This window comes from Morone saxatilis, unplaced genomic scaffold (genome assembly GCF_004916995.1).
Source record: "Morone saxatilis isolate NCDOM2014 unplaced genomic scaffold, NCSU_SB_2.0 Contig3, whole genome shotgun sequence".
NCBI classification, from domain to species: domain Eukaryota; kingdom Metazoa; phylum Chordata; class Actinopteri; family Moronidae; genus Morone; species Morone saxatilis.
Window position 1 is genome coordinate 20,527,648 of NW_023339873.1, and position 24,182 is coordinate 20,551,829.

At 39.8% G+C, this 24,182-nt stretch overlaps 3 protein-coding genes across 3 annotated transcripts in view; 1 reads left to right on the forward strand and 2 right to left on the reverse strand.

Annotated features, from left to right (window-relative positions):
* The window catches only part of LOC118337468 (matrilin-3-like), a 16,900-nt gene extending 12,355 nt beyond the window's left edge, over positions 1–4,545 (reverse strand). Inside the window, exons 1-3 of the mRNA XM_035674519.1 lie at positions 4,215–4,545; positions 2,549–2,722; positions 1,049–1,624 (exon numbers count right to left, since the gene is read on the reverse strand). Of these exons, the coding sequence (XP_035530412.1) occupies positions 1,049–1,624; positions 2,549–2,722; positions 4,215–4,545 (1,081 nt within the window). The remainder of the gene's footprint in view (positions 1–1,048; positions 1,625–2,548; positions 2,723–4,214) is intronic.
* A 2,565-nt stretch (positions 4,546–7,110) lies between these two features.
* On the forward strand, positions 7,111–11,073 carry LOC118337174 (G-protein coupled receptor family C group 6 member A-like). Its single transcript, XM_035674083.1, has 4 exons — positions 7,111–7,389; positions 7,606–8,406; positions 8,926–9,043; positions 10,148–11,073. Exons 1-4 carry the CDS (start codon positions 7,111–7,113, stop codon positions 11,071–11,073), a joined length of 2,124 nt encoding a protein of 707 aa, XP_035529976.1.
* A 1,818-nt stretch (positions 11,074–12,891) lies between these two features.
* Positions 12,892–18,111, reverse strand: odc1 (ornithine decarboxylase 1). The gene is made up of 11 exons (XM_035674629.1): positions 17,977–18,111; positions 16,912–17,060; positions 16,537–16,674; positions 16,141–16,314; positions 15,843–16,015; positions 15,524–15,740; positions 15,317–15,400; positions 15,047–15,209; positions 14,829–14,944; positions 14,493–14,707; positions 12,892–14,373 (listed from the first exon to the last, which is right to left on the reverse strand). The coding sequence occupies exons 3-11, from the start codon at positions 16,636–16,638 to the stop codon at positions 14,235–14,237; spliced, it is 1,383 nt and encodes a 460-aa protein (XP_035530522.1). The 5' UTR covers positions 16,639–16,674; positions 16,912–17,060; positions 17,977–18,111; the 3' UTR covers positions 12,892–14,234.
* Positions 18,112–24,182: the final 6,071 nt, after the last annotated feature.

Here is a 24,182-nt window from a genome sequence, read left to right on the forward strand (position 1 = left end):
CTATGTAAACATATCTGCGGGGAGTGATGAGGTCGGAGCCTAGACGCCAAAATCTAAATATGCGAGTTGGCTGACTGAACCTGTTTGTTATCGTATTGATAAAACAAATTAAATATAACATGTTTAAGCTAACTCCATCACTTTCTGACAGAGCTAGGCTAGCTGTTTCCACCTTGTTTCTATTATTTATGCTAAGCTAACTGGCTACTGGGTCCAGCTTCATATTGAACTGACATATTAACAGACAGATATGAGGGGTATATCTTAAGCGAACTGTTCATTTAAATGGGTCTACTACTTATTATTATTATTATTATTATTATGTTTATGTGAAATTTTGTACATGCCGTAACATTGAGCAATTTATGTTTTCTTCATCTTTAAATCTAAAGGTTTTTACTCAAATATATTTCAGTCAGATTTAGCACAAGCTAATTTAGTTTTTGTTGTGCAGAATGAGTTGCCGTTAATGTTCTGCCAGAGATAGCAAAAGCCCAAATTGTGGACCCAGGCAGCATAGCACGTCTTCAGGTAAGTGAGCAGGGTACATGGCATAGGGCACAAGATGCAGCGCAGAGTGCAAAGAGCAGCGCGCTCCCTGTGAAAAGTAAAGGCAGCATTATATCAGGTTTCAACCATTTTAAAGTGTTCAAGGTTATAGAATTTGTTGTGAACTGAGGTGTGTCTTCTTCTTTAGGTAGATTAGTATGTGACTTATTGTACATGTTTAATGTTGACTGCATTCACTTATTATCACCATCTGCATGGCAACAGTTAGTGAACACCTTTTGGTGGGAAATCCAAACACAACAAGTGTGGTAAATCATTGGTTACCTTGCGCTTGTTCTTAAGACCAAAGAAGAGGACCAATGACTTTAGAATGAAGATTCCCTGAATGGTGCTGCCCATTATGATCACAGGTGAAATTTAAAGGACGGATCGAACATACCGTTGTTTTCTCTATCATTATTTTTACCGTCTTTTCTGCCATCTAGGCTTAGTCCGCCATCTAATGGAATATCCGCACTCCCATTATCATCATCCTTACCACACAAGGTTTCTCTAAATTTGGAAGTGAGCTTCTCTATGACACCATAGGTTTCCACATAGAAGACATGGTCATCATATGGGGGGCTGGCCATGAGGCGGAGGGACATCATATCAGCTCGGTCTACTCCCACTGCGTAGATCTCGATGCCAGATGCCCGAGCGGCTGCTGATACCTCCTCTACCTTATCCTGGGGCCTGCCGTCTGTCACTATGATGGCTACTTTGGCAATGTTCATGGAGGTAGATCGGGCCCCTGCATCCCCCGTGAAAGCTTTCTCCATGGCAGTCTTGATGGCCATGCCTGTCATGGTGCCTGAAGCGAGGGGCTCGACGCGAGCCAGCGCCTGCTTCAGGGCAGACTTCTCAACATACGTCTTCAGCATAAACTCGATCTGCACTGTGCTGGCATAATTGACGAGGCCGACCCGTGTCGTGTCTGAGCCGATCTCCAAGCTGTCCACCATGTCTTGCAGGAACTCCTTGGCCTTCTCAAACTCAGCAGGGCGTACACTGCGGGAGCTGTCTATGATGAAGACCAAGTCTATAGGACGATTTCTGCAGTTGGACCTTGTTGCTGTAAAATAAAAAGAATGTTCTGAATTAATTAAAATTGTATTTTCCTTTGTTTTGAGATTAAAGATACAGTAACTCTCACACAACTTATGAAAATGGAAATCTCGTGGACTATATACATGGATATAACATGCATTCACATCCTTGCACACACATACAGTCACTAAAGCACACACACTTCAAACCATGGTCTGACTGGTTGGCAGATTCACTTAAATATATATTTAAATCAATTCAGAAGCAAAAAAGCTGTACCAGATGCTAATAGTGCAAATAAAGTGCTACAATTGTAGGAGACTAGAGATAAATACTAATATCATAACAGCTAATGTATCACTTTCAAATACTAAATGCATAAATATAGCATCATGTAATAAGCAAAGTAAATAATATTTAGCTTTTATTATCTAAATGGTCCATCACAATGTAGTGTTAAAAGATACATACCTTCAAGTCATTATAGCCCTCATTAGTGCCCCCAAGTCTCCAAATGATGTGTTTTAAGAGTTGATCATTTAAAAAGTAAAAGGGGATGTACCTTTAAGCATCAATGTACTATGAACTCAATACAAGCTCTAAATGGGAAATCCCAACTAATCAACCTTTTCTCCAGTCATCAAATAATACCACTATGACCATTACTTTAAGGAAATAATATTCTAATGAAACTACAGTAAGATTGGCATCTCCATGAGTTGTAAAAAATCAGTGATTTTCATCCTCTTCTGGAGCTGTATCAGAAAAATATTAATGTTTTCATCCCAATGAATGAGAAACAAACTTTCTGACACATATATGTTAGGGGGACGTGGTGACCTTTATTTTGAATTGTGTATGACACTTTTAAATTTGCCAGAGAAGACTGTCCACAGCTCCACATCAGTCTTTTGGGTGTCAAGTGATAATAATGGCAAAGGTTAAGTACCTGCGGCAGTTCTCATAGATGCGGAAGAGCCACTAGAGAGTAGAGTAGAGAGAGCAGGCTGACGAGATACAAATGGTGTGGCTTTGTGTTGCAGCTGTGAGAGCGGCTGGCTTGTCTTTGGCGGCTGCTGATGGGAGGGCTGATAGCGATAAAACCTGGAATTAGTGCCACCAGCTTTGCCACAGGAGACGGAAGAGGCAGAGGGGAAAGCATTAGAGCAGTGGTTACTTTGGTTGAGCTCAAGCAAAATGTGATGACGGGCATGCATATGATTATTGGCTTAATAAGGCTTAAATTTCAGACTTTCAGTGTGAATATGACAGATGGAAAAAGAGCGTGCACTACATACTTTTTGGGCTGTTGCTGAAGACATACAGTATATATCATACAGTTACTTACTTTACTGTTATGCATATTTACTGATGCAATTATATTAGGACTGCATGACATGGTATTAAAGGTATTAAAAATTATAATTTTATTGATTAATTATTTTGACAGATATTACAATTGCAATATGATTTACCATTAGTGGGAATAATCATTTTTGCATTACAAGTTTCATTTTAACTGAAAAAACTATTAAAATCAGGACAATGTGACATTTGTTGAGGTCTGTACCAAACAAACCTGTTTTCTTACATCTCAAATTTGTAGGCCATCTCTGCAGAACTACAGTACTTCATTATAATGCTGTTTTGTTCCACATTTGACCTTTATCAAACACATTGCCGTTTCTGTGATTTGGATATTGCCCTTGGCCATATAGCTATTTTAATAATATTTTGATTCATTGTGCATCTCTAAATTATATTCCCTAATTTATGCTGTATAATTTGGTCAAAACTTCATAACAAATACAATATATTATATTTTAATATATATATAGTACAATATAATATAATTATAATATTTCAAGTATGATGGGAGAATAATGTGTAATTTTAATTGAGCCCAGTTTGTGCCTCTCATGTATTAACAATGCATTCAAGTCACAGAGCTAAGCAGCCTATTTACTGAAAAATAAATACCCAGCAATCTTTGAAAAACTTGGAAGGCTCCTTAACAACACTTAGGCTACTGCTGTTCTGGAGGTATTTGCAGAATGCAAAAAGGCTCCACTAAGCATATGTAAGAAAAAAAAATATATATTCAATATTGCACGTCTTTTTCTTCATTAAAACAACCATTGTAGTTATAAATTACATATTTCCTTGCTGAGTTTGTACAACATGAACCAAATGTAACCTTTCATTATCACTCATAATTCTTTCTCATATTATGTATGTATTTTCATACAAAATGGCAACAAAGCATTCATATTTTTCTTATGTATTACAAAAGGACAAAAACATTATGTAATGGAAAAGTAAGTAAGTTATTTTCATTTATTTCTTCCATCCATATGGTTAGAATGGACTTTAAGGATTCTGCAAGCAGCTTGAGAACAGCAGCAAGTGTTAGCAGCCACTGGGTCTTCAGGTTATTTATGCTTAGCTCTGCGACTGTGTGATACATGAGCGCCATTCACTAATAATTGGTGCAGTTTTAAAGTTTATAAGTTTGCACCAAATGGCGTAAAACTGCATTAGAGGGTTATTGCGCACATCCACAGCATGCGCAGCAGGTGGATGGACATTAGGACACACAGCATCTGCAGACCAACCTCCACTGGCGGTTGTCCGTGTCTCCTGCGTCAGGTAGTTGTTGGCACCTGTCCGGGCACCCTGCTGCTGGAAGCCTCGGGGTGCGGAGCCACCCAGCTGCACCTCTTGGAAAGTTTCAGCACTTGGTGGTTCATCAGAGGTTTGTTCGATAGATTTGATGTCTTCAGAGCGCTGATGGACACTCGAAGGGATTTGCGGGGACACTCGTGGGATTAAAGGACTAATTGAGTGAATCTTCCGGTTGCGTGACCCAGACTGTGGGAGATTTCCCAGAGTTCCCGATGCCAGGATGCCAGTGAGACAGAGCAGTCCCCACACTGATGGAGTCATGTTGCCTGCGCACAGTTGTTTTCCGTCCGTCCTTCGGCCCACTACCACTGCTGACTATTTATATGGTCTGATCCACGGCCCACAAGGCGTGGGGGAGCAGGAGGCCCAATCCAGAGACATGTGGAGGAAGTGAGGGAAGGGGGGCACAAGTGAGGGTCTCACTTCTCTATAAAGTGTAGTCTGAACTAGAATGTCCTGGATTTATAGTTACATTCACAGTCATTTCTATTATTATATTATATGTTGTATTATTTATTTAATAAAGAATACAATGTGCATTTCCAAATAAGACTACATAGACTATCTAGACTACTCCTAAATCAAACATTGAAGGCAATAATCATTGGTGAAATAAAACTGTTTTCTCAAGTACTGTACTGTTGAAAGATAAAGATTTTGACCTAAAATATAATCAGCTTATAAAAAATACATGCATTGTTATGCAAGTAGCTAACAGTAGCTCCACATAGACCAGATAAAACATTAAAATGCTGCTTACACCTTAATGCAGTGGTCCACAACCCTTTTCCCTATGTGACCCCTTTTCATCATCATTTATTGAGTAAAGTGATGACCCCTGACTAAGTGATGTGTATTTTATGGCTATTCCATATTATATTCAAAACTGTACAATGAACCAGTGAACTCGGGAAGGATTTGAATGAAATTTAAACCAATTCTCTGTCTGTAGCATGTCTTTTTTGTTGTTGTTTTTGTTTTGTTCTGTTACAGTCAATTCAGTGTTTTTAGTTCTTTGGTTGTTTGAACTTCCAGCTACCAATGCAGGACGAGGCTGTTTATCACAGAGTAAAGGCTCTGTGAATATAACTTATGTTCAGTTTAAATCTTAAATAATAATCTAATCTAATAACAATTACAATAACAATAACAATTTTATTTAGTTTTCTTAAGAGATAAGATAAGATAAGATAGATCTTAATTGATCCCACACTGGGGAAATTCACTCGCTACAGCACCTTTTTTTTTTATAAAATTGAAAAATACAAGATAAGACAAAAATAGAGAAAACTAAATAAAAGTTGTATATAAACTATTTACAGCTTTTTTTATATACAGATGGGATTGATATAGAACACCACACAGGTCACAGCAGTAGATAGTGGCGTGGTGTAAAAATATATAATTGCACATTGACAAAAATAAATACAAATGTATAAATTAGCAGAAATATTTGCTATGAAAGCCTGAATTGATTTGCAAAAATATAATAATATAATATATATGCATATTACTCTAATTACATTAACTGAACAAATTACCATGATGGCATATGTGAGTTTGAACATAATCCTCTCTATTTCAAGGCACAAGATACTCAGTTAGCATGCTGCCCTCTCATGGGCTGTAGTGCAAACTGTGTCTAGCAGTTGCACATTTCCGAATCAGATTCCTGCCCTGTCTGAAGATTAGAGATCATGAAGACTGATAATGAATTACATAACTGTGAATGATGCCCCCTGTATGAGCAATTCAAATCACCTCCCAGTTCTCGTGCCAATTATTTCAGAGATGTGTTGGGAATAGGAAGTGTTTTGTATCAAATAACAGGTTCTGTCTGCCAATGCAAATGATCCTTTGACTTCCCACAAGGTTGGTTTTATAAGAAGTGTTGTTCAGGTATTAGTTCATACTCGAGCGAGAGGAACAAATGCATACATGTGTTCACCCCCGTGTATCCACAATGTTGTTATTGCTTTTTGTCAGTATCCTGAGCGCATTCTGCCCTTGTTCAGGAGAGAATGGTCTTCTGCATGCATACTCCCCTGGGGACATCATCATTGGAGGACTTTTCCCTGTTCACCGAGAAACCAATAGGAGCACAATGCCTGGGCCACTTAAATGTAGCGCGTAAGTATGACCTCATTGAAATGAATCAATTAACCCATTAATAAGTAATGACTACATTTAGTATGTTAAGGAAAAGCCTTGCAGAATCTTTCCTGTCAGAGGTGGCAACACAAAATCGGCTGTGGAAGCTGTCAAGATGTGGCTACACATGAGAAAATCGGCATTTTTGATTCCACATATTTATCATGCCTAAATGGTAGAAGTTGATTTTCTTTTAAAAATGCAAAATAAACCCTACAAATATAAGCAGATGTTCCACGCTTCCTGGAAAACCTAGATATTTAGAGACTTGTTTGTGGAAACGTCTGGAAATTGATTAAAATGACCAAATATACTGGAAATAATCTATGTTTTATTGGATGCCTCAGATTGCCTTCATAAACCTGGGTTAGAGGAAAAAAAATGTCAAATCACTGCAGAAAAACACTGACCACCTACCTGTAATGAATCTGAGACACTTCATCATGGACAAACTGGGAAAATGTGTAAATACTAGGCCTACTGTCAATTTATATGGCTGTTGTGAGCAAGTGGAAAGAAAATTTGTTCTTAGAGTGAAACCCAAAATGTGGGAACCCTGAATAAGCCACTTTCAATATTCATTTGTTAAGGTGACTATAATATATTCAATAATTTGATCTGTCCTCTTTTTTTTTTTGAAGGTATGATTTCAGGTCATTCCTACACACTCAAGTGATGATATACACCATCAGAGAAATAAACAAGCGCACACCAAGGGTTCTACCTGACTTCACCCTAGGATATGACATCTATGACACTTGTGGAGATGTCAACTTTGCCATCAGAGCAACGCTCCAGCTGCTGAAGAACCAATCAGACCCCCAGAGGTGTTTAATACCTGCAAGCTTTCAATCTGCTTTACCTGAACCCCAAACAAAGGCAGTGATTGGTGAAAGATATTCTGAAGTATCAATAGCTATTGCACGAGTTATTGCTCTGTCATCAGTGACCCAGGTTTGTTCTCCCCATTAATACTTTCCCAAATACTACAGTGGAAAATGAAAAAGATTTTGAATGCCTTTGTGTAGTCTGAGGCTAATGACAAGATTGTGACAGAATTCCTATTTTAATTTAAGATTCTGTAACATTTAATGCAATAATGGTAACAAATATCATTCTTGTGTCTCTAGATATAAACGTTGTTTCATGATTTGTTCCTGTTTGTTCCAGATTAGTTATGCATCAACAAGTGAACACCTCAGCAGGAAGTGGAAGTTTCCCACTTTTCTGCGAACAATATCTAGTGATGAGCATCAGACACGGGCCATTGCTGAGCTGGTGTGCAAGTTTAATTGGAAATCCGTGGCCATTGTAGCAAGTGATGATGAGTACGGGAAGTATGGCAGTGATAACCTTGTGTACATCTTCCGTGAAAAAAAGAATATCTGCATTGAATTCATTGACATCCTACCTGGTAACTTTTACGAAGACCTTACGAAGGTGAATGAGCTGGTGAGCAAAATTAATAGATCCTCTGCCGAGGCCATCATCATGTTCACCAAAGACACCAATGTACGTCCCATCATGCAAGAAGCCATTAATCAGACATTCAACAGGACTTGGATTGCAAGTGATTCATGGTCCACCTCTACAAAAGTTTCCCAACTGGAAGGCATTGAGAAGGCCGGGGAGGTTTTTGGATTCATCTCTAAGATGAACGAGGTGCCTAGCTTCAAAGACTATGTCATGTCAACGTTCAATGGAACCACTAACGCCATTCTCGAACATTACCTGACCCATTATCCACTTTGTTCTAATCGGCCTGATGAGAACATAAGTGCCTGTTTTACCACAAACAGCCAACCCGGGTCCGGGCAATGTCAGGACATAAGATGTGTGGCCGATAACATTGACCAGGATGAATTATACAATGTTTACCTAGCTGTTCAAGTCATTGTTGAGGGTCTCAGACACTTGCTGAAGTGTGACAACCAGCAGTGTAAACATAGCGGCAAATTTACAGCCCTGGAGGTACAGAGGAGTTATCTTTCTGACATATTTTTCATATTGATATTGCATGTGTCTTTAAACCAACAGGAAATACACTTATTTGCACTCCTGCTGAGTCCATATTCTCATCTAAAACTCTGCAAGAATCCAAATTAGGGTATTTCCAAAAATATCAAACTGAAAATGCCTTTTTAAGTCTTCTGTTTTATGTCAGTAAAAGCAACAATAACAAAATGTAATGATTGTCTCCACAGCTTTTTAAGGAAATCAAGAAAGTCAACTTCACTGTGAACACCACACATATATTTTTTAATGACAAAGGAGACCCCAGTTTAGGGTATAATATTGTGTATTGGAACATGACTAATTCCACACGCATAGAAAGTATTGGAGAATACTGGCCAGATAGAGAAGAAATCATAATCCCATTTGATGTTGTTGGAAAGCGCAATGTGACGGTGAGGTCAGTTCATCACATATTTATTTCTCAAAATAATTCATGTGTATCATGTCGCACTCATTCTGTTTTGTCTTTAAAAGGTGACTGTTTACAACTGCTCCAAAACGTGTGCACCAGGGCAGGAGTTGAAAATGCAAAGCAAAAAGTGCTGCAAAGATTGTGTTCCATGTGCAGACGGGGAGTTTTCTGCTGGAAATGGTAAGTGTTTTATTATTAATCTCTAGCAAGATGACCAACAGTCATCTCATCTCAACTCAACAGTTTCCTTCCCTTCCTATATCATCCTGTCTACTAAGGGGATCTGTACTACTACAGATACATAAATGAGAATATCATCACATCACAGTGCTGTGTGAATGTATATATATATTCCATACCACAATCAGCCATAACATTATGAGCACGGACAGGTGAAGTGAATAACACTGNNTGGGTGGGATATATTAGGCAGTAAGTGAACAGTTTGTCCTCAAGTTGATGTGTTAGAAGCAGGAAAAATGGGCAGCGTGAGGATTTGAACGACTTTCATAAGGGCCAAATTGTGATGTTAGACGACTGGGGACTCTAGATGTATGGTTTATATTATGTATTTATTCTCTGTGTCTGCTGTAAGGGCTGTGTGAATATATAGCATCAAATATTTTATCTTTATTTATTTATCCAAACAAACTGTACGCAAATGATTGGGCTCTGGATCATACCTTGACACAGAAAACATGTCTTGACTCCACGCTGATATAAGCTAATATGTAACAATAATTTACATTATATATTACATTGCCCAAATACCACATTAAGAGTTGAATTAGCAATTGCCAAAGATATGGTAAACATTACAAATGGCATGTCCTGTTTACCAAGCATTCCAGCTTCTTTCTGGTTTTAGTACCGGGCCTTATGGAAATGGACTCACTTCTGTAGCCAGCCTCAAGTTTCCATTAGAGGAACTGCAGGTTTTGTTACTTGGTGTTGGCTTCATTTGCCAAGCACAGAGTTGCTGCTTGTGCATGAGTAGCATACCAAACATACTATTCAGTATAATTCTAATTGAGGACAGTCTTGTTTTCCCAAATGTCTGAGGAAGTTTTGCATTTATATGCAAATACTGTAGAACATTACTGTCACACTGCTGTACTGTGAGGTTGAGTTAGTGCGGTGGCTTGGTACTTCCTTCTTTATGCAAAACAAAATGTTTTTTGTCTTTGTCTATGTATTTCTCACACGATTCTTCTCAAAGCAGGGTATTGGTCATGATGAATATGCAACAATATAAAATTTACATTTCTTTGTGTACTCCCACAGGTGAGGAGTGTCAACGCTGCAGTCAAGCTGAGTTTTCATCTCCACAGAGGGATAAGTGTTTGAACAAAACAGTTGAATTCCTACAGTGGGAAGATCCCTTTGTTATCATTTTGAGTTGCTTGGGAGTCTTTGGGATAATTGCTACCTTTGTGTTCGCTATTTTGTTTACAATGTATCATAGCACTCCCATTGTGAAGGCTGTTGGAGGCTACTTGTGTTTCTTGGAGCTTTTTTCCTTGCTCGCCTGCTTCTGTGTTATCTTTACCTTCACAGGAAAGCCCACTAGGGTTACCTGCATGTTAGGCCTGCCTGTTTTTGGCCTAGGCCAGTCCCTCTGTATGGCCTGCATTCTGGCCAACCTCTTCCAAATCTTAGTGGGCTTCAACTTTGATCCTAAGATAGGGTCCTGGATGAAGAAGCTCAATCGGCCGGTGGCTGTGGTGACCATAGTCTTTGGGGTCCAGTTGGCCATTTGTGTATCATGGCTGCACTTTAATCCCCCATTTCCTGATAACGAGACATTAAACAAGGCCATCATGTTGCAGTGTGACAAAGGCAATGACAAGTTCTTCATAGCCATGTTAGGCTACAATGGTTTCTTGGCCGTCAGCTGTTTACTGTTTGCATTCAAAGGTAACAAGTTGCCAGATTTGTATAAAAATGCACGTTTAATCACCACCAGTATGATGCTGTTTTTAATCATTTGGATCCTCTTAATCCCGATTTATATCAGTTTGATTGGGAAGTACAAACGCGGCATTGAAGGTGCAGCCATTCTAATTTCTAGCTACAGCATCCTCTGCTGTCACTTGGCCCCAAAGTGTTACATCATGGTGTTCAAGAAAGAGATTAATAATCAGAACGCCATCACCGAAAACATCAGGAAGCATTATGAGCAGAAAAACATGGCTGTGATCAAATCATGACCTCGCATGTACATTTATAAATTCTGTGCGGGTGATCGGTAACAATTAGCCACACTAAAATCTCTCCTCCTGTGGTGAATTCACAGCCACTGTGTCTCTCTTGCCCAACACCACAGACTTAGATAAGTGCTTGAGTGTGAGCGGCTGTTTAAAAGACATATTTCGAAACATAATCTCAGAAAGAGATTTATTCATCCTAGCACACCACTTTATTACCAACAAATCTGTCCTGTTTTATTGTTAGAATATATCTTTACTGGTTGGGGTTTTACTTCATTTTATTTCTGTATGATCTTGATTTAGTTACCTCAGTGCTGAAATGTTCCAATGCTGGTTCAACCATGTAAAGCACTTTGTAACTTTGTTTTTGAAAAGCACTGTATAGATAAAGTGTATTATTACAATTATATTATATTATCATATCATTTTACCTTTATGATGCTAAACATATAAGCTACAATTATGAGACTTTTTATTTCATATTTATTTACTTTCTTCATGGCAAGGGCACTTAAGGGACCGTCTGCCTGATTTGACCATCTTACAGAGTGGACGAGATGTGTCAAATAATCAATTTACTCATTTTTGTCCAAACAGCATCACACGCGTCTTTTTCTCGTTACTCCTCCCATGTTTGTTTGCCATTATTTTAACACTTCAGGATTTCCCCTGATAGCGACGTTGTTTAACACCACATCACTGTGAACCTTGGGTAACTCCCTGCAGAAAAAGTTCAACATTTTGGGAAATACGTGTATTCGCTTTCCCCTGTCATAGCTGTCCATTACATATGAAGCTACAGCAAGAAGCCTTCTCTGATTAGGAGGAAAGACGTGGTTCACTGCCATTGTATATACAATGTACACACAACAGATGTTTCACCATAAAGGGCTATATACTGTCAATGAATAAACTTTGCTTTTCTGTGTGAATCCTGCAGTCCTTCTCCTCCTGTGTACCTTGAACATTTGGTCCATGGCATGTTCATTGTATAGACAATTAATCTGCTCCACAGTGGAAAACAACACTACATTTACTCTTAAGGTTAACTGATGGTAACAGTTTTAATAGAAACTTAGTCTCTGGAACAAAGTTTATTAGTTATCTTGAAGATTAAGCATCTTATATAATCCAGTTGTTGCGTTGTGTGGAATCTTTAAAGGTCAGGTAAGACTAGAGGGATGATTTACATTCTGTTTAAAGACGTTCTTTTAAACCACATTTGGTGCATGAGTGCCATTTGAGTAAAGGGGCGTATTTCAGGGTTGATTCTAAGCTGACATGCAAAATCAATTAGATTGCGTGTGTGAAGCAGTTTTGAGTTGAAAGGCAGATAACGGTGAAAAGAAAGAAAATTAATGTCACAGCTATTTGATTAATCTGCTAATTATTTTTCACCATTAATCGATTCATCGTTTAGTCTATAAAATGTCAAAAAATGTGGAAAAAACTTCACAATTTCCCAAAACACAAAGACTCTTGATTTACAATGACTAAAAGCAGCAAATCCTTTCATTAAAGAAGCAGGAGCAAGCTGATGTTTGACATTTTGGGTTGAAAAAAGATATAATTACTTGGTTATCAAAATAGTTGGCAACTAACTTTCTTTGGACCTACTAATAATTGCAATTGTTATTGAAAACTCTGCATATGCAAAGCTGAGAATGTTACACTGGTTTAAAACAGTTCCCTCTGCAACCACTAGATGGGACTCTTGCAACATCCCGTTAATAGCTTTCTGAGTACTAATACTGCCTATACAAGTACTCCAAAGCATTTTGTACATATGGGACATTAAAAAACACACAACATCCATAATTCGGCTCTGCACCTAATGTTTTATTTATTAAAAAAATACAAAACTTCAAAAAGTTTCCATAGGAAAGCATTATGATTTTGCAGTCCCGTCTCTTTCGTATCCATTTCAAATGTATGGTTAAACATGGCTTCTTGTCTCGAACAGACTTCTTATCTTCTACAAGTTACAAAAAAAAAAAAAAAAGATAAAATAAGGAGAAGAGGAGAGGTGCAGTGTGCTTCTTGAGTCCCTGTGTTTTAAGTGTTAATCTTGAAGATGCGTTTCTGCATTTGTCTGGGTCACCAGACAAATACAAGGATTACATGCTTGACGTGGGTAATGGAAAGGTCTGTTTAGTGTATGTAAATATATTGGCGTCTGACAAGTAGTTTCATATGCTGCAGCCATATTAGCACAGAGATGCACTGTGTGGTGTTCTGATATGCAGGATGTGATGCATGTATGCATTTCCTTTGACTCAGATTACCATTGAGTTTTGGCTGGTGAGTGAAACAAACCTACCAGTCACTTGCATTTGCCTGGTGGTAATTGTGTGCCATGTTTGTAGCTATGCATATTTTGTTTTGGATGGGAAGATCAAAGATCAGATCATTTACAGAACACAAAAACACTGAATATAGCTAGATTATGATTGCCAGTAAAAAAAACAAAAAACAAACATCTTTAGGACTAACACTTGGCAGGTCCTGTATAGAAGTGGAGATCATGGGAAATATAAATACATAGCAGCCATTTTTGAGGAATTAAATCACCCTTCCAACCACCTCTTTGCGAGTTACTAGCTAGGGATGTGACTTCAGCTGTTAACAGGGCTTTAATGATCAGCAATTTAATAAACCAACCCTTTACATTTTGCAGGTCAGTTAGCACTGGTGATTGCTTACGCTGGAAGCAATCTTCTACTATACTTTTATATTATAAAAGGAATAGCACTGGAAACCCTTCACCTCTTGGGACTGCTGCTACAGTCAGTAAAAAGTAGTTGTGATTTTTTTCAAGCAACAAGTTCCTCTCCCTACACTACTCCAGTTCAGTAAATAGGTTCTTCATCAACTACAGTCAGTTCCCCCAAATTAGGACAGGAAGACTGCAGCAACAAGTTCAAGTACAGAGTTGCCCTGTCACACTGCCTGGAACACACAGAGACACTCAGAGTGTGATTCAGCCTCATTTCATTGAGGGTTGATCCCCAGCTTCCATACAGAACGCAGAAATTTGCACAAAATGTCCCTCTCATTCTCCTGTCAAGTAACTGGCCTTGAAATTTCACGCAGATTTGGGGTGAAGAAAAAAAAACAAATACAGAGGATGCGAGAACACTGCCGTAATGTACAGTACGAGTTTAAACCACATTGGCCTGGCAGGCCTTCGTGGGCATCTCCAAGCTGCTCTCTCGGCCACAGCAGGCTGGCACTTCGAACAGGCAAGACTCCTCCACAGGAGCTGGCATGCCCTGGGAACAGATCTGCTGCACTTGTTGCCTGCAGAAAACAATGGCGATAAAAGTTAAGATTGCCTAGGAACACAAACTTGCATGATCATACACCAGAAAGTAATCCATTACAGACGACCGCTTTCAGATCCTGTGGCATTTACTCACCAGGCAGGGCGGGACATGACATAGTAGATGTCAGGTCTCTGGAATCCGTTAAAGGTGGAGGAGGCGGCCACGGTGTAGGCACCCATGTTCTCAAAGACAAGCCAGTCGCCCACCTGCAGGTCAGGCAGGAAACACTGCTCAACAATGCGATCAAGGCCGTCACATGTTGGGCCCCAAATACTGCAGGGATACATGACCTCATCTGGCTTTGGCTTCTATGAGTAATAAGAGGTGGAGAAACAAACACAGAAGAGTTAACCATTTGTTTCACCATTCACTGAAACATTTATATGACCAGAAACTTGGTTTCCATTTCAATCCCATAACTTCACTTACCTTGTGCAGTGTTGGCAAACAGTGAGCATGGTCATAGAGAATACAGTTGAAGGATCCGTACACTCCATCGTTGACGTAGTACATCAGAGTCCTATCATTGGTCCCTTCGTCTTCCTCTGTGAAGGAAGCATAAATCATTTTACTACTGAGAAATGTTACAAATCTGATTGCAGAATAAATTCTTTTCTAATTCAGTCTCTTTAAATCAAGGCAGTTACCGTCAGAGGCTGACTCGTCATCCATGATGACCTTCTTGGCAATGACGTTGACAACCAGTGTGTAAGCAGACGCCACATAAAAGCGCCCTGGCTCAGCAATGACCCTAATACCAGTGTCCGCAGGGAAATACTTGTCCAGAGCTGGGGTAATTACTGCTGTGATCTAGCAAAGGAAGAAAGTATCCACAGGTAAATATCAGAATAATAAAACAGTTTTCTAAAATAAACAAATATTCAGCCTATAAAATGCCACAAACCAATAAAACATACCTCTTCAAACTGGAGTACAGAATCATCTGAACCAGGGAAACCACCTCCGATATCCAACAGGTCCATGTTGAAGCCCAGCTCATCCTAGAGGGCACAAAATTGTGTTAAGTTTTCTAAGTAAAAATCTACACATCAGTTGTAATTTCCCCACGGGGATTATTAAAGTATTTCTGATTCTGATTCATATGCAATTCTATAACAACTCACCCCCATATCAAAGACACAGCGGGCATCAGCGATAGCCTGGGCGTAGGTCTCGGGATCAGTGCAGCCACTGCCAACATGGAAGCTGACACCGATTACATCCAGCCCCAGTTCTTTAGCCCGCTCCAGAAGTCCTCGACAAGCTTTGAGTGGGGCCCCAAACTTCACACTGAGGCGACACACTGCCTTTGAGTCGTCTGTGGCAATACGCAGCACCAGCCTGAGCACAGCAGAAACAGAGTTAGTGAAGGGAAATGCATGGACTGAAGGCAGATAAAGAAAATACCACCACAGCTTTCTTATTAAGGAATTTAATTCTTACTTGGCATTGTCATGACAGCGGGCCACTTTCATGAGTTCCACCTCACTATCAAAGGTCATCATCTGGACCCCATGGGCAGACGCATACTTGATCTGAGAAACTTGCTTGCAGGGGTTGGCATAGATGATTCTGCTTGGATCCACTCCCAGAGACTGAACCAGCTGAATCTCCATCTAGAGGGGGACAATGCCAACATTTAAAAACACGAGCTGCCAATGCAATTTCATCTAATCATCAAGAGAGCTTTGTATTGTCATTCTGAGACCATCTAGTGCCATGGAAATTTTCCAACACCCACCTTGCTTGCACAGTCAAAGCCAGTTCCCAGGGAGGCCAGTGTCATAACTACAGCCCGACTGTCATTGCATTTGACAGCATAGAAAGGAGTGACGCGAGGCAGAGCCCTTGCCCAGCGCAGCTGTTTCTTCAGCACATCTCCCAAGTCGCAGACATAGAAGGCATCCCGGTCATCCTGTAATAGGATGGAAAAAGGTTATATGCGTTTAACAAAAGCATTTTTCCAGTATAGAATATTACATGATGCACTGCAAATAGCACTAATATGACAGACAAGGCTGTAGTGTAGGATTTCAGTTAAATAGCTTGCGTCTCAGTTGCATCCTATTGGCATTCACCACATAACAAATGGGCCCTTCTGTGTATTCCCTAAACAATGTCAGCACAGGACACTTACCGTCATGGATGACTCATTTATCTTCTGCTCAACAATGTCTCTGGCAGAGAAACCCTCCTCCAGGAAAGAGAATTCAAACTCAGTGGGAGTGGCAGTGTTCATGGTCACAAAACGTCCTTTTGATTGGTTGCTAGTAAACTGGAAGAGGGAGGGGAAGACATATTGAGATTGCATTCAGCTTTGAGAACACAGTGTCTTTTGTATCCTACTAAAGTCTATTTTATTCCCTACTCATGGGAAAGACTTGAAAAGTGCAAGTGTGAGCAATTCTCAGAGCAGGATACTTGACTAAATTACAATTTTGTTACAGTATTATCTCTACAAGATGACAATGCAGAATTTAATCAAACTGCAGACAGAAAGTGGGACACTTACTTGAATATGAAAGAGATGGAACTTAGTGTTGCTGTTACTCAGGTGCAGAGAAGCCAAGGTGGTTCACCAGTGAAATTGAATCCTTTCAAATAAGACTCAATGCCAGGGCCTGCTGAGTAGCCAGTGTGTCTTCTCCTAGAGTGAGTATTCTGTAAAGAGAGTTAACAGTATTTAACAAAAACTGGATTCTCAAGGGGAAAGGGTAAGTCAGGAAATTAACAGAACTATCTATGACTCAACTTAGTATAGTTAGTAGTGGTTTTAAAGCTCAATAAATTCAATACAAATGCGTGTGAATTGCTATAAATTCAGAATAGTATATTTCTAAATTTAACACAAACTTAAAGAATATTCCATTAAACCCATTATGATCGACTTGAAACTGACAAGACTGCGCAACACATACGCAGCTAGTCTCGTCCTAATAGCGCTCCATTTTATTACTATGGCATGACAACTTGACACCATTTGCACACAAAAAAAAGTCACTGAAACTACGAAGTGTTTAAGGCCCGCCCAGAGCACATTTAACCCAATTACACGAAGACCCGCCTTTGACGCAAATAACGGCATCAAAATTAACCAATCAGTGACTAACAAGTGACGCAAGCACGGACATGCCGGTTCCGTTACAGCTCTTCATGCCATGAGGCAATTTAACATTTACGTTAACGTGGTTTATTCTACTTTACACAGGCAATTCGAACATTTGATTAGTGTAACACCACATCACCGAAGTCTATAGCCCGAAAAAAAGTTGCCACCGCCAGCAAACGTTATGTCGATTTAGTAGTTTCTACAGAATGGTTGCCGCCTGACACACCGGCCACGTAGCGTTAGGAACATAAACCCAGAACGATTCCATTTTAAATCAAATTGACGCTATGGTTACGGTGAAATAGTTAGAATACCCTGCCCTACTAACTTAAGTTCCTGGTTCATTGTCCATTTTAAGCCGCCATAACCGAATGAGCCTGCTAGCTAACATTTGCTACCGTCAATTGACAAGCATTTAAGTAAGCTAAAGCGTGACGCTCTTAGTAATACAAAATGGAAAAGTCTTACCTTAAAAAGCATTTACAAAGAGTTTGTCCATTAGACCCGATGCTAGGATTAAAAAAAAAACAGCAGTTCCCTCACAATGAAGTCCGCTGCAGGAGTGCCGGAGTGCCGCCTCTCTCACTGGGCTATGACTGCTGTGGAAGCCGGCAAAGGAACCCGAGAGTATTTATAGAGAGCTCGTTACTATGGCAACGCAGCCAGCTGAAACCGGCCTCCCATCCACGTATGAACCGGTTTATCCTTGTCACCTCATCCACATGGTGGGAAAGACAACGACCACAGGGAAGATTACAAAAGGTAACACGGCCAGTTCAAACCGGCCTCCGCCAGTTAACGAACGTTAGTTAGCTCTCAAAGAAATATCTAGCCTCATGTTGTAACATTAGCGTTACTTCTCACATTGAAGTTGTCTCTTTTATCAGGTTTCCTTATCTCACTGAAAAAATAGATGTAACGTTAGATTTGATTTGTAGGAACGATTAAACTCATCTTATAGTTAATTACATGTTTCAGTCAAGTTTCACCCAAGATGCCAAACAATCTCTGGTCCTAAAGTTCTCCAATGTGTGGATTTGATGCTTTTCTTTGTCATATATCAGTGATTCCCATCCTTTTTCCTTAAGGGACCCCCTTTTCATCATTGCCTTAAGTGACTTACCCCTAACAAAGTGACATCATTTATGGAGTTTATGTAAAACAAGTGATTTGGATGGATTTTGAGCAGAGATGAGTTAATTAGTCCTGATATTTTTGGGAACTTTTTTCCCACAAATTGCAATTTGCAAATAGTACAATGGCCAAGTGTCATGGAGAAGAAAACATAGAATTTGTCCGAATTGAAGCCTATTAAAGATTATATTTTAAGTTTTCTTACACCCCTTAAAAACAAGAAGGCTTTGCAACCCCCCCCATGAAGCTTTGGTGACCCCTAGTGGGGGTCCGGCCCCCCAGGTTGGGACCCACTGTCATATATGATGGTAAATTGAATATATTGGGGGTTTGGACTGATTTCCAGATAAAATAAGCACTAAGAAATGATATTGGGCATTTTCATTTTATAGACACAAATTAATCGCTAACGAGAATAACAGTCGCATCCCTCTGGAGCATATTTAATGCTTAAATCTACCTGATGTCACGATGATGCAGGACAGGTTCCCCTCGGCCAGCTGTGATGGAAGAAACCTGCACTGGATTTGTGTTAATCCCAGCGATGCCCAGTCACGCTGGCAGACTACAACAGTCTGCTCGCTCTGTCTGACCACACGGTCTCACTCATGTGACCGATGTTAACCGCAGTCTGCTCAGCCCCACTCGGAGTTCTTGACCTTTCTGATGAGATTAAAGGAGATCACTAAGAGAAGGCAAGGTGTCAACACAAGCACGTATGTCACAACAGCTTTGTGAAGGATGTCAACATACTATGAATGCAGTCGTAAGTATTGCTTGAGAAAGTGGTGCATTGTGCATTTTATAAGAACATACATATGCCACTGTAAGTCATTGGAAATGGTCTGCAGGATTTTTAGAAAGTCTCTTATGGTGCGTGGAAAATGCCAAGCACCAAATGCCTTTTCACTCAGTCCCCTCAAATTCCTGTCCCCCAGACATTTCCCCCTTTACTGCGCAGTCTAATTAGCTTAGGTTGCTTTCATAGACATTTGGTTTGCAAGCAGACATTACCAAATGGAAGAAAATGAAGAATTTGGTTAGTGTGACCCAACTGTACATGTGGAAATGTTGCAGGAAACTTTAGGGCTTCATGAAGACCACATATCTGTGGCCTTAACTTAATATCTTTTCCAGGTCTTGAGGCCACAATCAAGATGGCATTCTACTCTCTGCACAACAGGGTTTCCATTAACATTTTCTGCAGGGTTGGTGAATGAAGTCATATTTTCCGAGCAGTTTTATTATCAGAAAGTAAAAAGCACAGCCCTCTTGAAATGGTCAAAAAGGTAAAATGAGGTTCAGTGGCAAATTTGTTTGATGACATAATTGCAATTATTTCCATACAGTACATTGCAGCTTCCCTTATAGTCCTGCCCTGTATCTGAACTTGTTCTAGCAGGCTTCACCTCTTATAACCATGCCTGTCAGGCAGGAAGTGGGCCCACACCCGGGGGCTAATTCATTTTCAACAGATGTTTATCAGCTTCCTCAAAATCACAAGATCACAACACACAGCGCATTACGTAGCAAACCCGGGTTAGATTGTTTCTCTTTGCTGCGATCATTTCCTTTTGTTTCTGTTTTTGTCTTTCCTCCACCAAGTGTCTGTGTTTCTACCCTCTCCTTCACCCCTCTCCTTCTCCTCCTCTTGTAATGTCTATCTCTCACTCTGTGTGGACTTTCTGTTATCATTACTGTGGACCATTGTGGCCTAACCCCCACATTTACAAGGCCTCACGAAAGACAAGGATGAGGATTGTTATTGGCCACCCACAAGATACAGTGCAGTGTACGGGCCTTGGTGACTTGTGTGTCACACTGCATCTGGCTTTGTATTTCTCTTCACTTCACTACTTTTGTACAATGAAATGCCACAGTCAACTTATGTTCCTGTACTGTCCGGCTCGGTGTGCTGCATAATACGTCTTGTGACAATAAGCAGAAGACACACAAGCTTCCCAGACATTTCTCAAGAGAATAAACTGTACTCTTCCTCATTTGTACCAAAATGAGGAAAGCTGGTGCACACTACTCAAGTGAGATCCTCCATACAGTGTGTCCCAACACCAAAGATCAATGGTGATATCGTGAGGTGCAGATTTTTCTCCTTTTTGCACAACAGTAGTTAGCTGCCTCAGTGTCTGCTCTGTATCTCTGTTGGAAAGAGTTAGAGAATTAGTTAAAGTCGTACAGTGTGATGTAGGAAAACTTTATGAACAACATTTGTATATTTAGAGAATCTGGGAGTTTTAATGAGCCAGAGGGGATAGATGTCTTTTTAAGAACTTTTATGTGGAAATTATACTTTGTTTTGCAGAAAGAAACACACCAGGGACACATTATTATTCTGACTATTTGCAGACTATTTGTATATTTGTCTGGAGGGGATCTGATGTTTAGTGTACCTAAGCTGAAAAGACTTACCGGGTCATGCCACCAGCGTAGGTATGTGTATTAAGTATTTGTATGTAAATTTATTTTGTATGAAATTCTGTGAGCGTGTATGTATAATATGTTATCTGTATGCCATTCAAATAGTTTGTCTGTGTGTTGCATCTGCACTAGAAAATGTGTGAATACACTCAATTCTGTTCCATACTGAATGAATTGGTATATATGATCAAGGACAATTCATTCTGTCTCTTTTAGAAGATACTATATACAGCATAAAACATTCGTGTTGAGAAGGAAAAACTGTTTGGGAAATTCTGGGTGTTCACAAAAACTACATGGAACCCTCCAATGATACCTATGATAAATAGGCATGTCACAACTGTGTAATGTGTGTACATGTATATCACAATACCACACGACGGTTTAGCAATCACTTTTAAATTATACATACCTCATACATAAAATCTACCTGCAGTCCCTCATCCCAGGGTGCATGTCTTTGAGTTCAGAGCTGTTGACTTTTCACTTTATTTGAATACTTTTTAGAACAAATTTGAAGAATTAAAATAATTCTATGCAGACGAATTAGATTTTCTTATTTTCCTATTCCAGTACTGCCGATCCCCCGGTTGGGAACCACCGGTTTAGATCACTAAATGTGGCTTTCTGAACATTTTTTTTTGTTCAAACATCATATTTTAAATATTTCCATTTATTGAGCTATCACCATCGTTCCATAGGCTCCTATTCATTACCATATGACAGTAAATACTGCCTGTATAAGGTGCCTACAATCATAATAACTGTGGCTTCACATAGATCATAAACCTGTTACAAACAGAAGCAACTGATTCATTCATTTAAACTGACTCATTTATTCAAATTGCTATGTTGCTGTGAGTCAGGTCAGGGATTGGCTGTGTTAACAGGCAGAACCTATGTAAGCTTAACCTCAATATACCTGAGTATCAAGGCCCAGACAGCGACTTATGAGACCGGAAGTCTTAATGTTTGTCTGCATGGCTCTGGTCTGAGCAGATGGTACCTGTGGTGGTTCTTTACTCTTCTGACTGTGATCCATTTGTCCTTTGAGATTAGACAGAGTGACTTTGATGGGGCGAGCCCCCAACAGCATGTGACACACAGATAGCTTAATCAACTTAAAGCTCTGGTGACACACTCCACCCAAGACAGCTGCGTAGAGTTAAAAGCATTGCAACACACAGCCACTGAACCATGACTAGCCAGCCACAGAAAGAAAGTGCATTGTTTTAAATTGTATCGCAATCCCTTAATTAAGATACAAACCTGATGTGGGTTTTGGCATACCATGGAAAGAGTGGAGGTAAATGTCAAGAACTGTATTTTCATAAAATACACAGACAATGGGAGGCTTGTAATTTAGGTCATGCGTAGTGTCTGGCATGTTACCGCAATACCTTAAAAAAAGTAAATTGAAGGTTTGGTCTCATGAGTCTCCGCTGACTGAGCTCATCCATAGTCCTTTCATTCACTAGGCGGACGCAACCGCTGCCTCCTTGACATCTTGTCCAGGTATTTGTAATTATACCATTTTTATTGCACAGTTCTGTAATTTTTAAACAGTTCACAGCTTTCCTTCAGTCGAGCCGAGGTATCTTTTACTGAACAGTGGCCACATCTGGTAATTATGGCATAATAATGCTTAATGCTAAAACATATTCTACAGTAGCCCAAGTTGAAAAGAGCCATAAAGTTAGTTAAATGGCTCAGTACCTTCAGTTACACAGCAATACATAGTTTGCTGGCAGGGGAGTGTCCAGACTTTTTTGACTGGGCTGGCACTGGCTTATGCAGGGGTGGCATTAAGTATGTGTCTTCACTTCCCATCATTCCCAGTTTATGCAATTCCATACTGTAACAGGCACACAGAAATATTCAAATACACCAGGTGAAAATAACACATTTATATAACACATGACTGCGTGTGGTTAGCATTAAGTTGCCATGTCTGCAGTGGGGAGACTCGTGGGTACCATAGAACCCATTCTATCTCGTGGTCAGAGGGGTCCCTTTTTTAAAATGGCCTTCCCAGTTCTTCTATTGCCAAAATTTTGCGCTGAAGCATTGTTTAGCCCCATTCCCAACATTCTAGCAGGACGTGTTAATAAGAATGGATGCGTTAGGTTAGGTCCTCTTGTTACATATGATACCAGTATCTTCATTCTCGCTTTAATACGAAGCCTGCTACAGCCTCTGAAAGACACTGTGGAGTGGAAGAGGTAAAGGATAATGGGGACAGATGCTATTAGCAACGTGTCAAATGTCTGCTGTGAAAAAGGCCTGTTGCCAGCTGTGAGCATGTTAGCATTTAGCTCAAAGTACACTGTGCGTAAGTAGAGCCACGCAGAGTGTAAACCACAGATCCATGTACAGCATAGTGCCATGTTACCTGGTATTAGGGACATAATGTCAGTTATTGTCTGGAAGATCAAACTGCAGAGTGTAAGATCTCAATTGATTTAGCTGTATAAACTTACCTTTAAATGAGGAACAGCTTTTCTGAAATGACTTTAACTCCATTGGGTGGTTTTAATATCACCCCATCAAGACAAATATGTGACATGCTTATTTTTAAAATGTCATGTTGATAATGTTAAGATAGTTTGCAGCTCCAGTGTGTCTTGTATCATTATATGTATTGAATGTGAAGGTCAGAATAACACTAAACTTCCAACATCCTTGCAATGTTGAGGGTACAGGCCGTTGCACTTATCAGGCTGCTTTAACAAAGTCAAAGAGCACACTAGATGATAGAATATTAACCCTAAAACCTATTTTCACTGTACATGCATGGCTGGTACACAGATACAGTGCCTGTCAACTTGTCTACCCACTCGCTGTGTATCAGGAAGAAGATCTCTTCTATTCGGTGTCAGTATCCTTCAGTTTTTTATTTTCTGGTGGAGCGCCTGCTGACAAATCTGGGTCACATCTTCAGCAACCTGTGAAAGCTCCCTGTGACAGTGCCCTAGATCTATCATTCATTTGGTGTCTTCGTAGGTACGCCTGTGTGTCAGACAGACAGGAAGAGACTGTGAGAAACAATGTGAATACAAATCACTGCACTCTAAGTTTAAAGAGCGGTAACATCAAGAGGAATA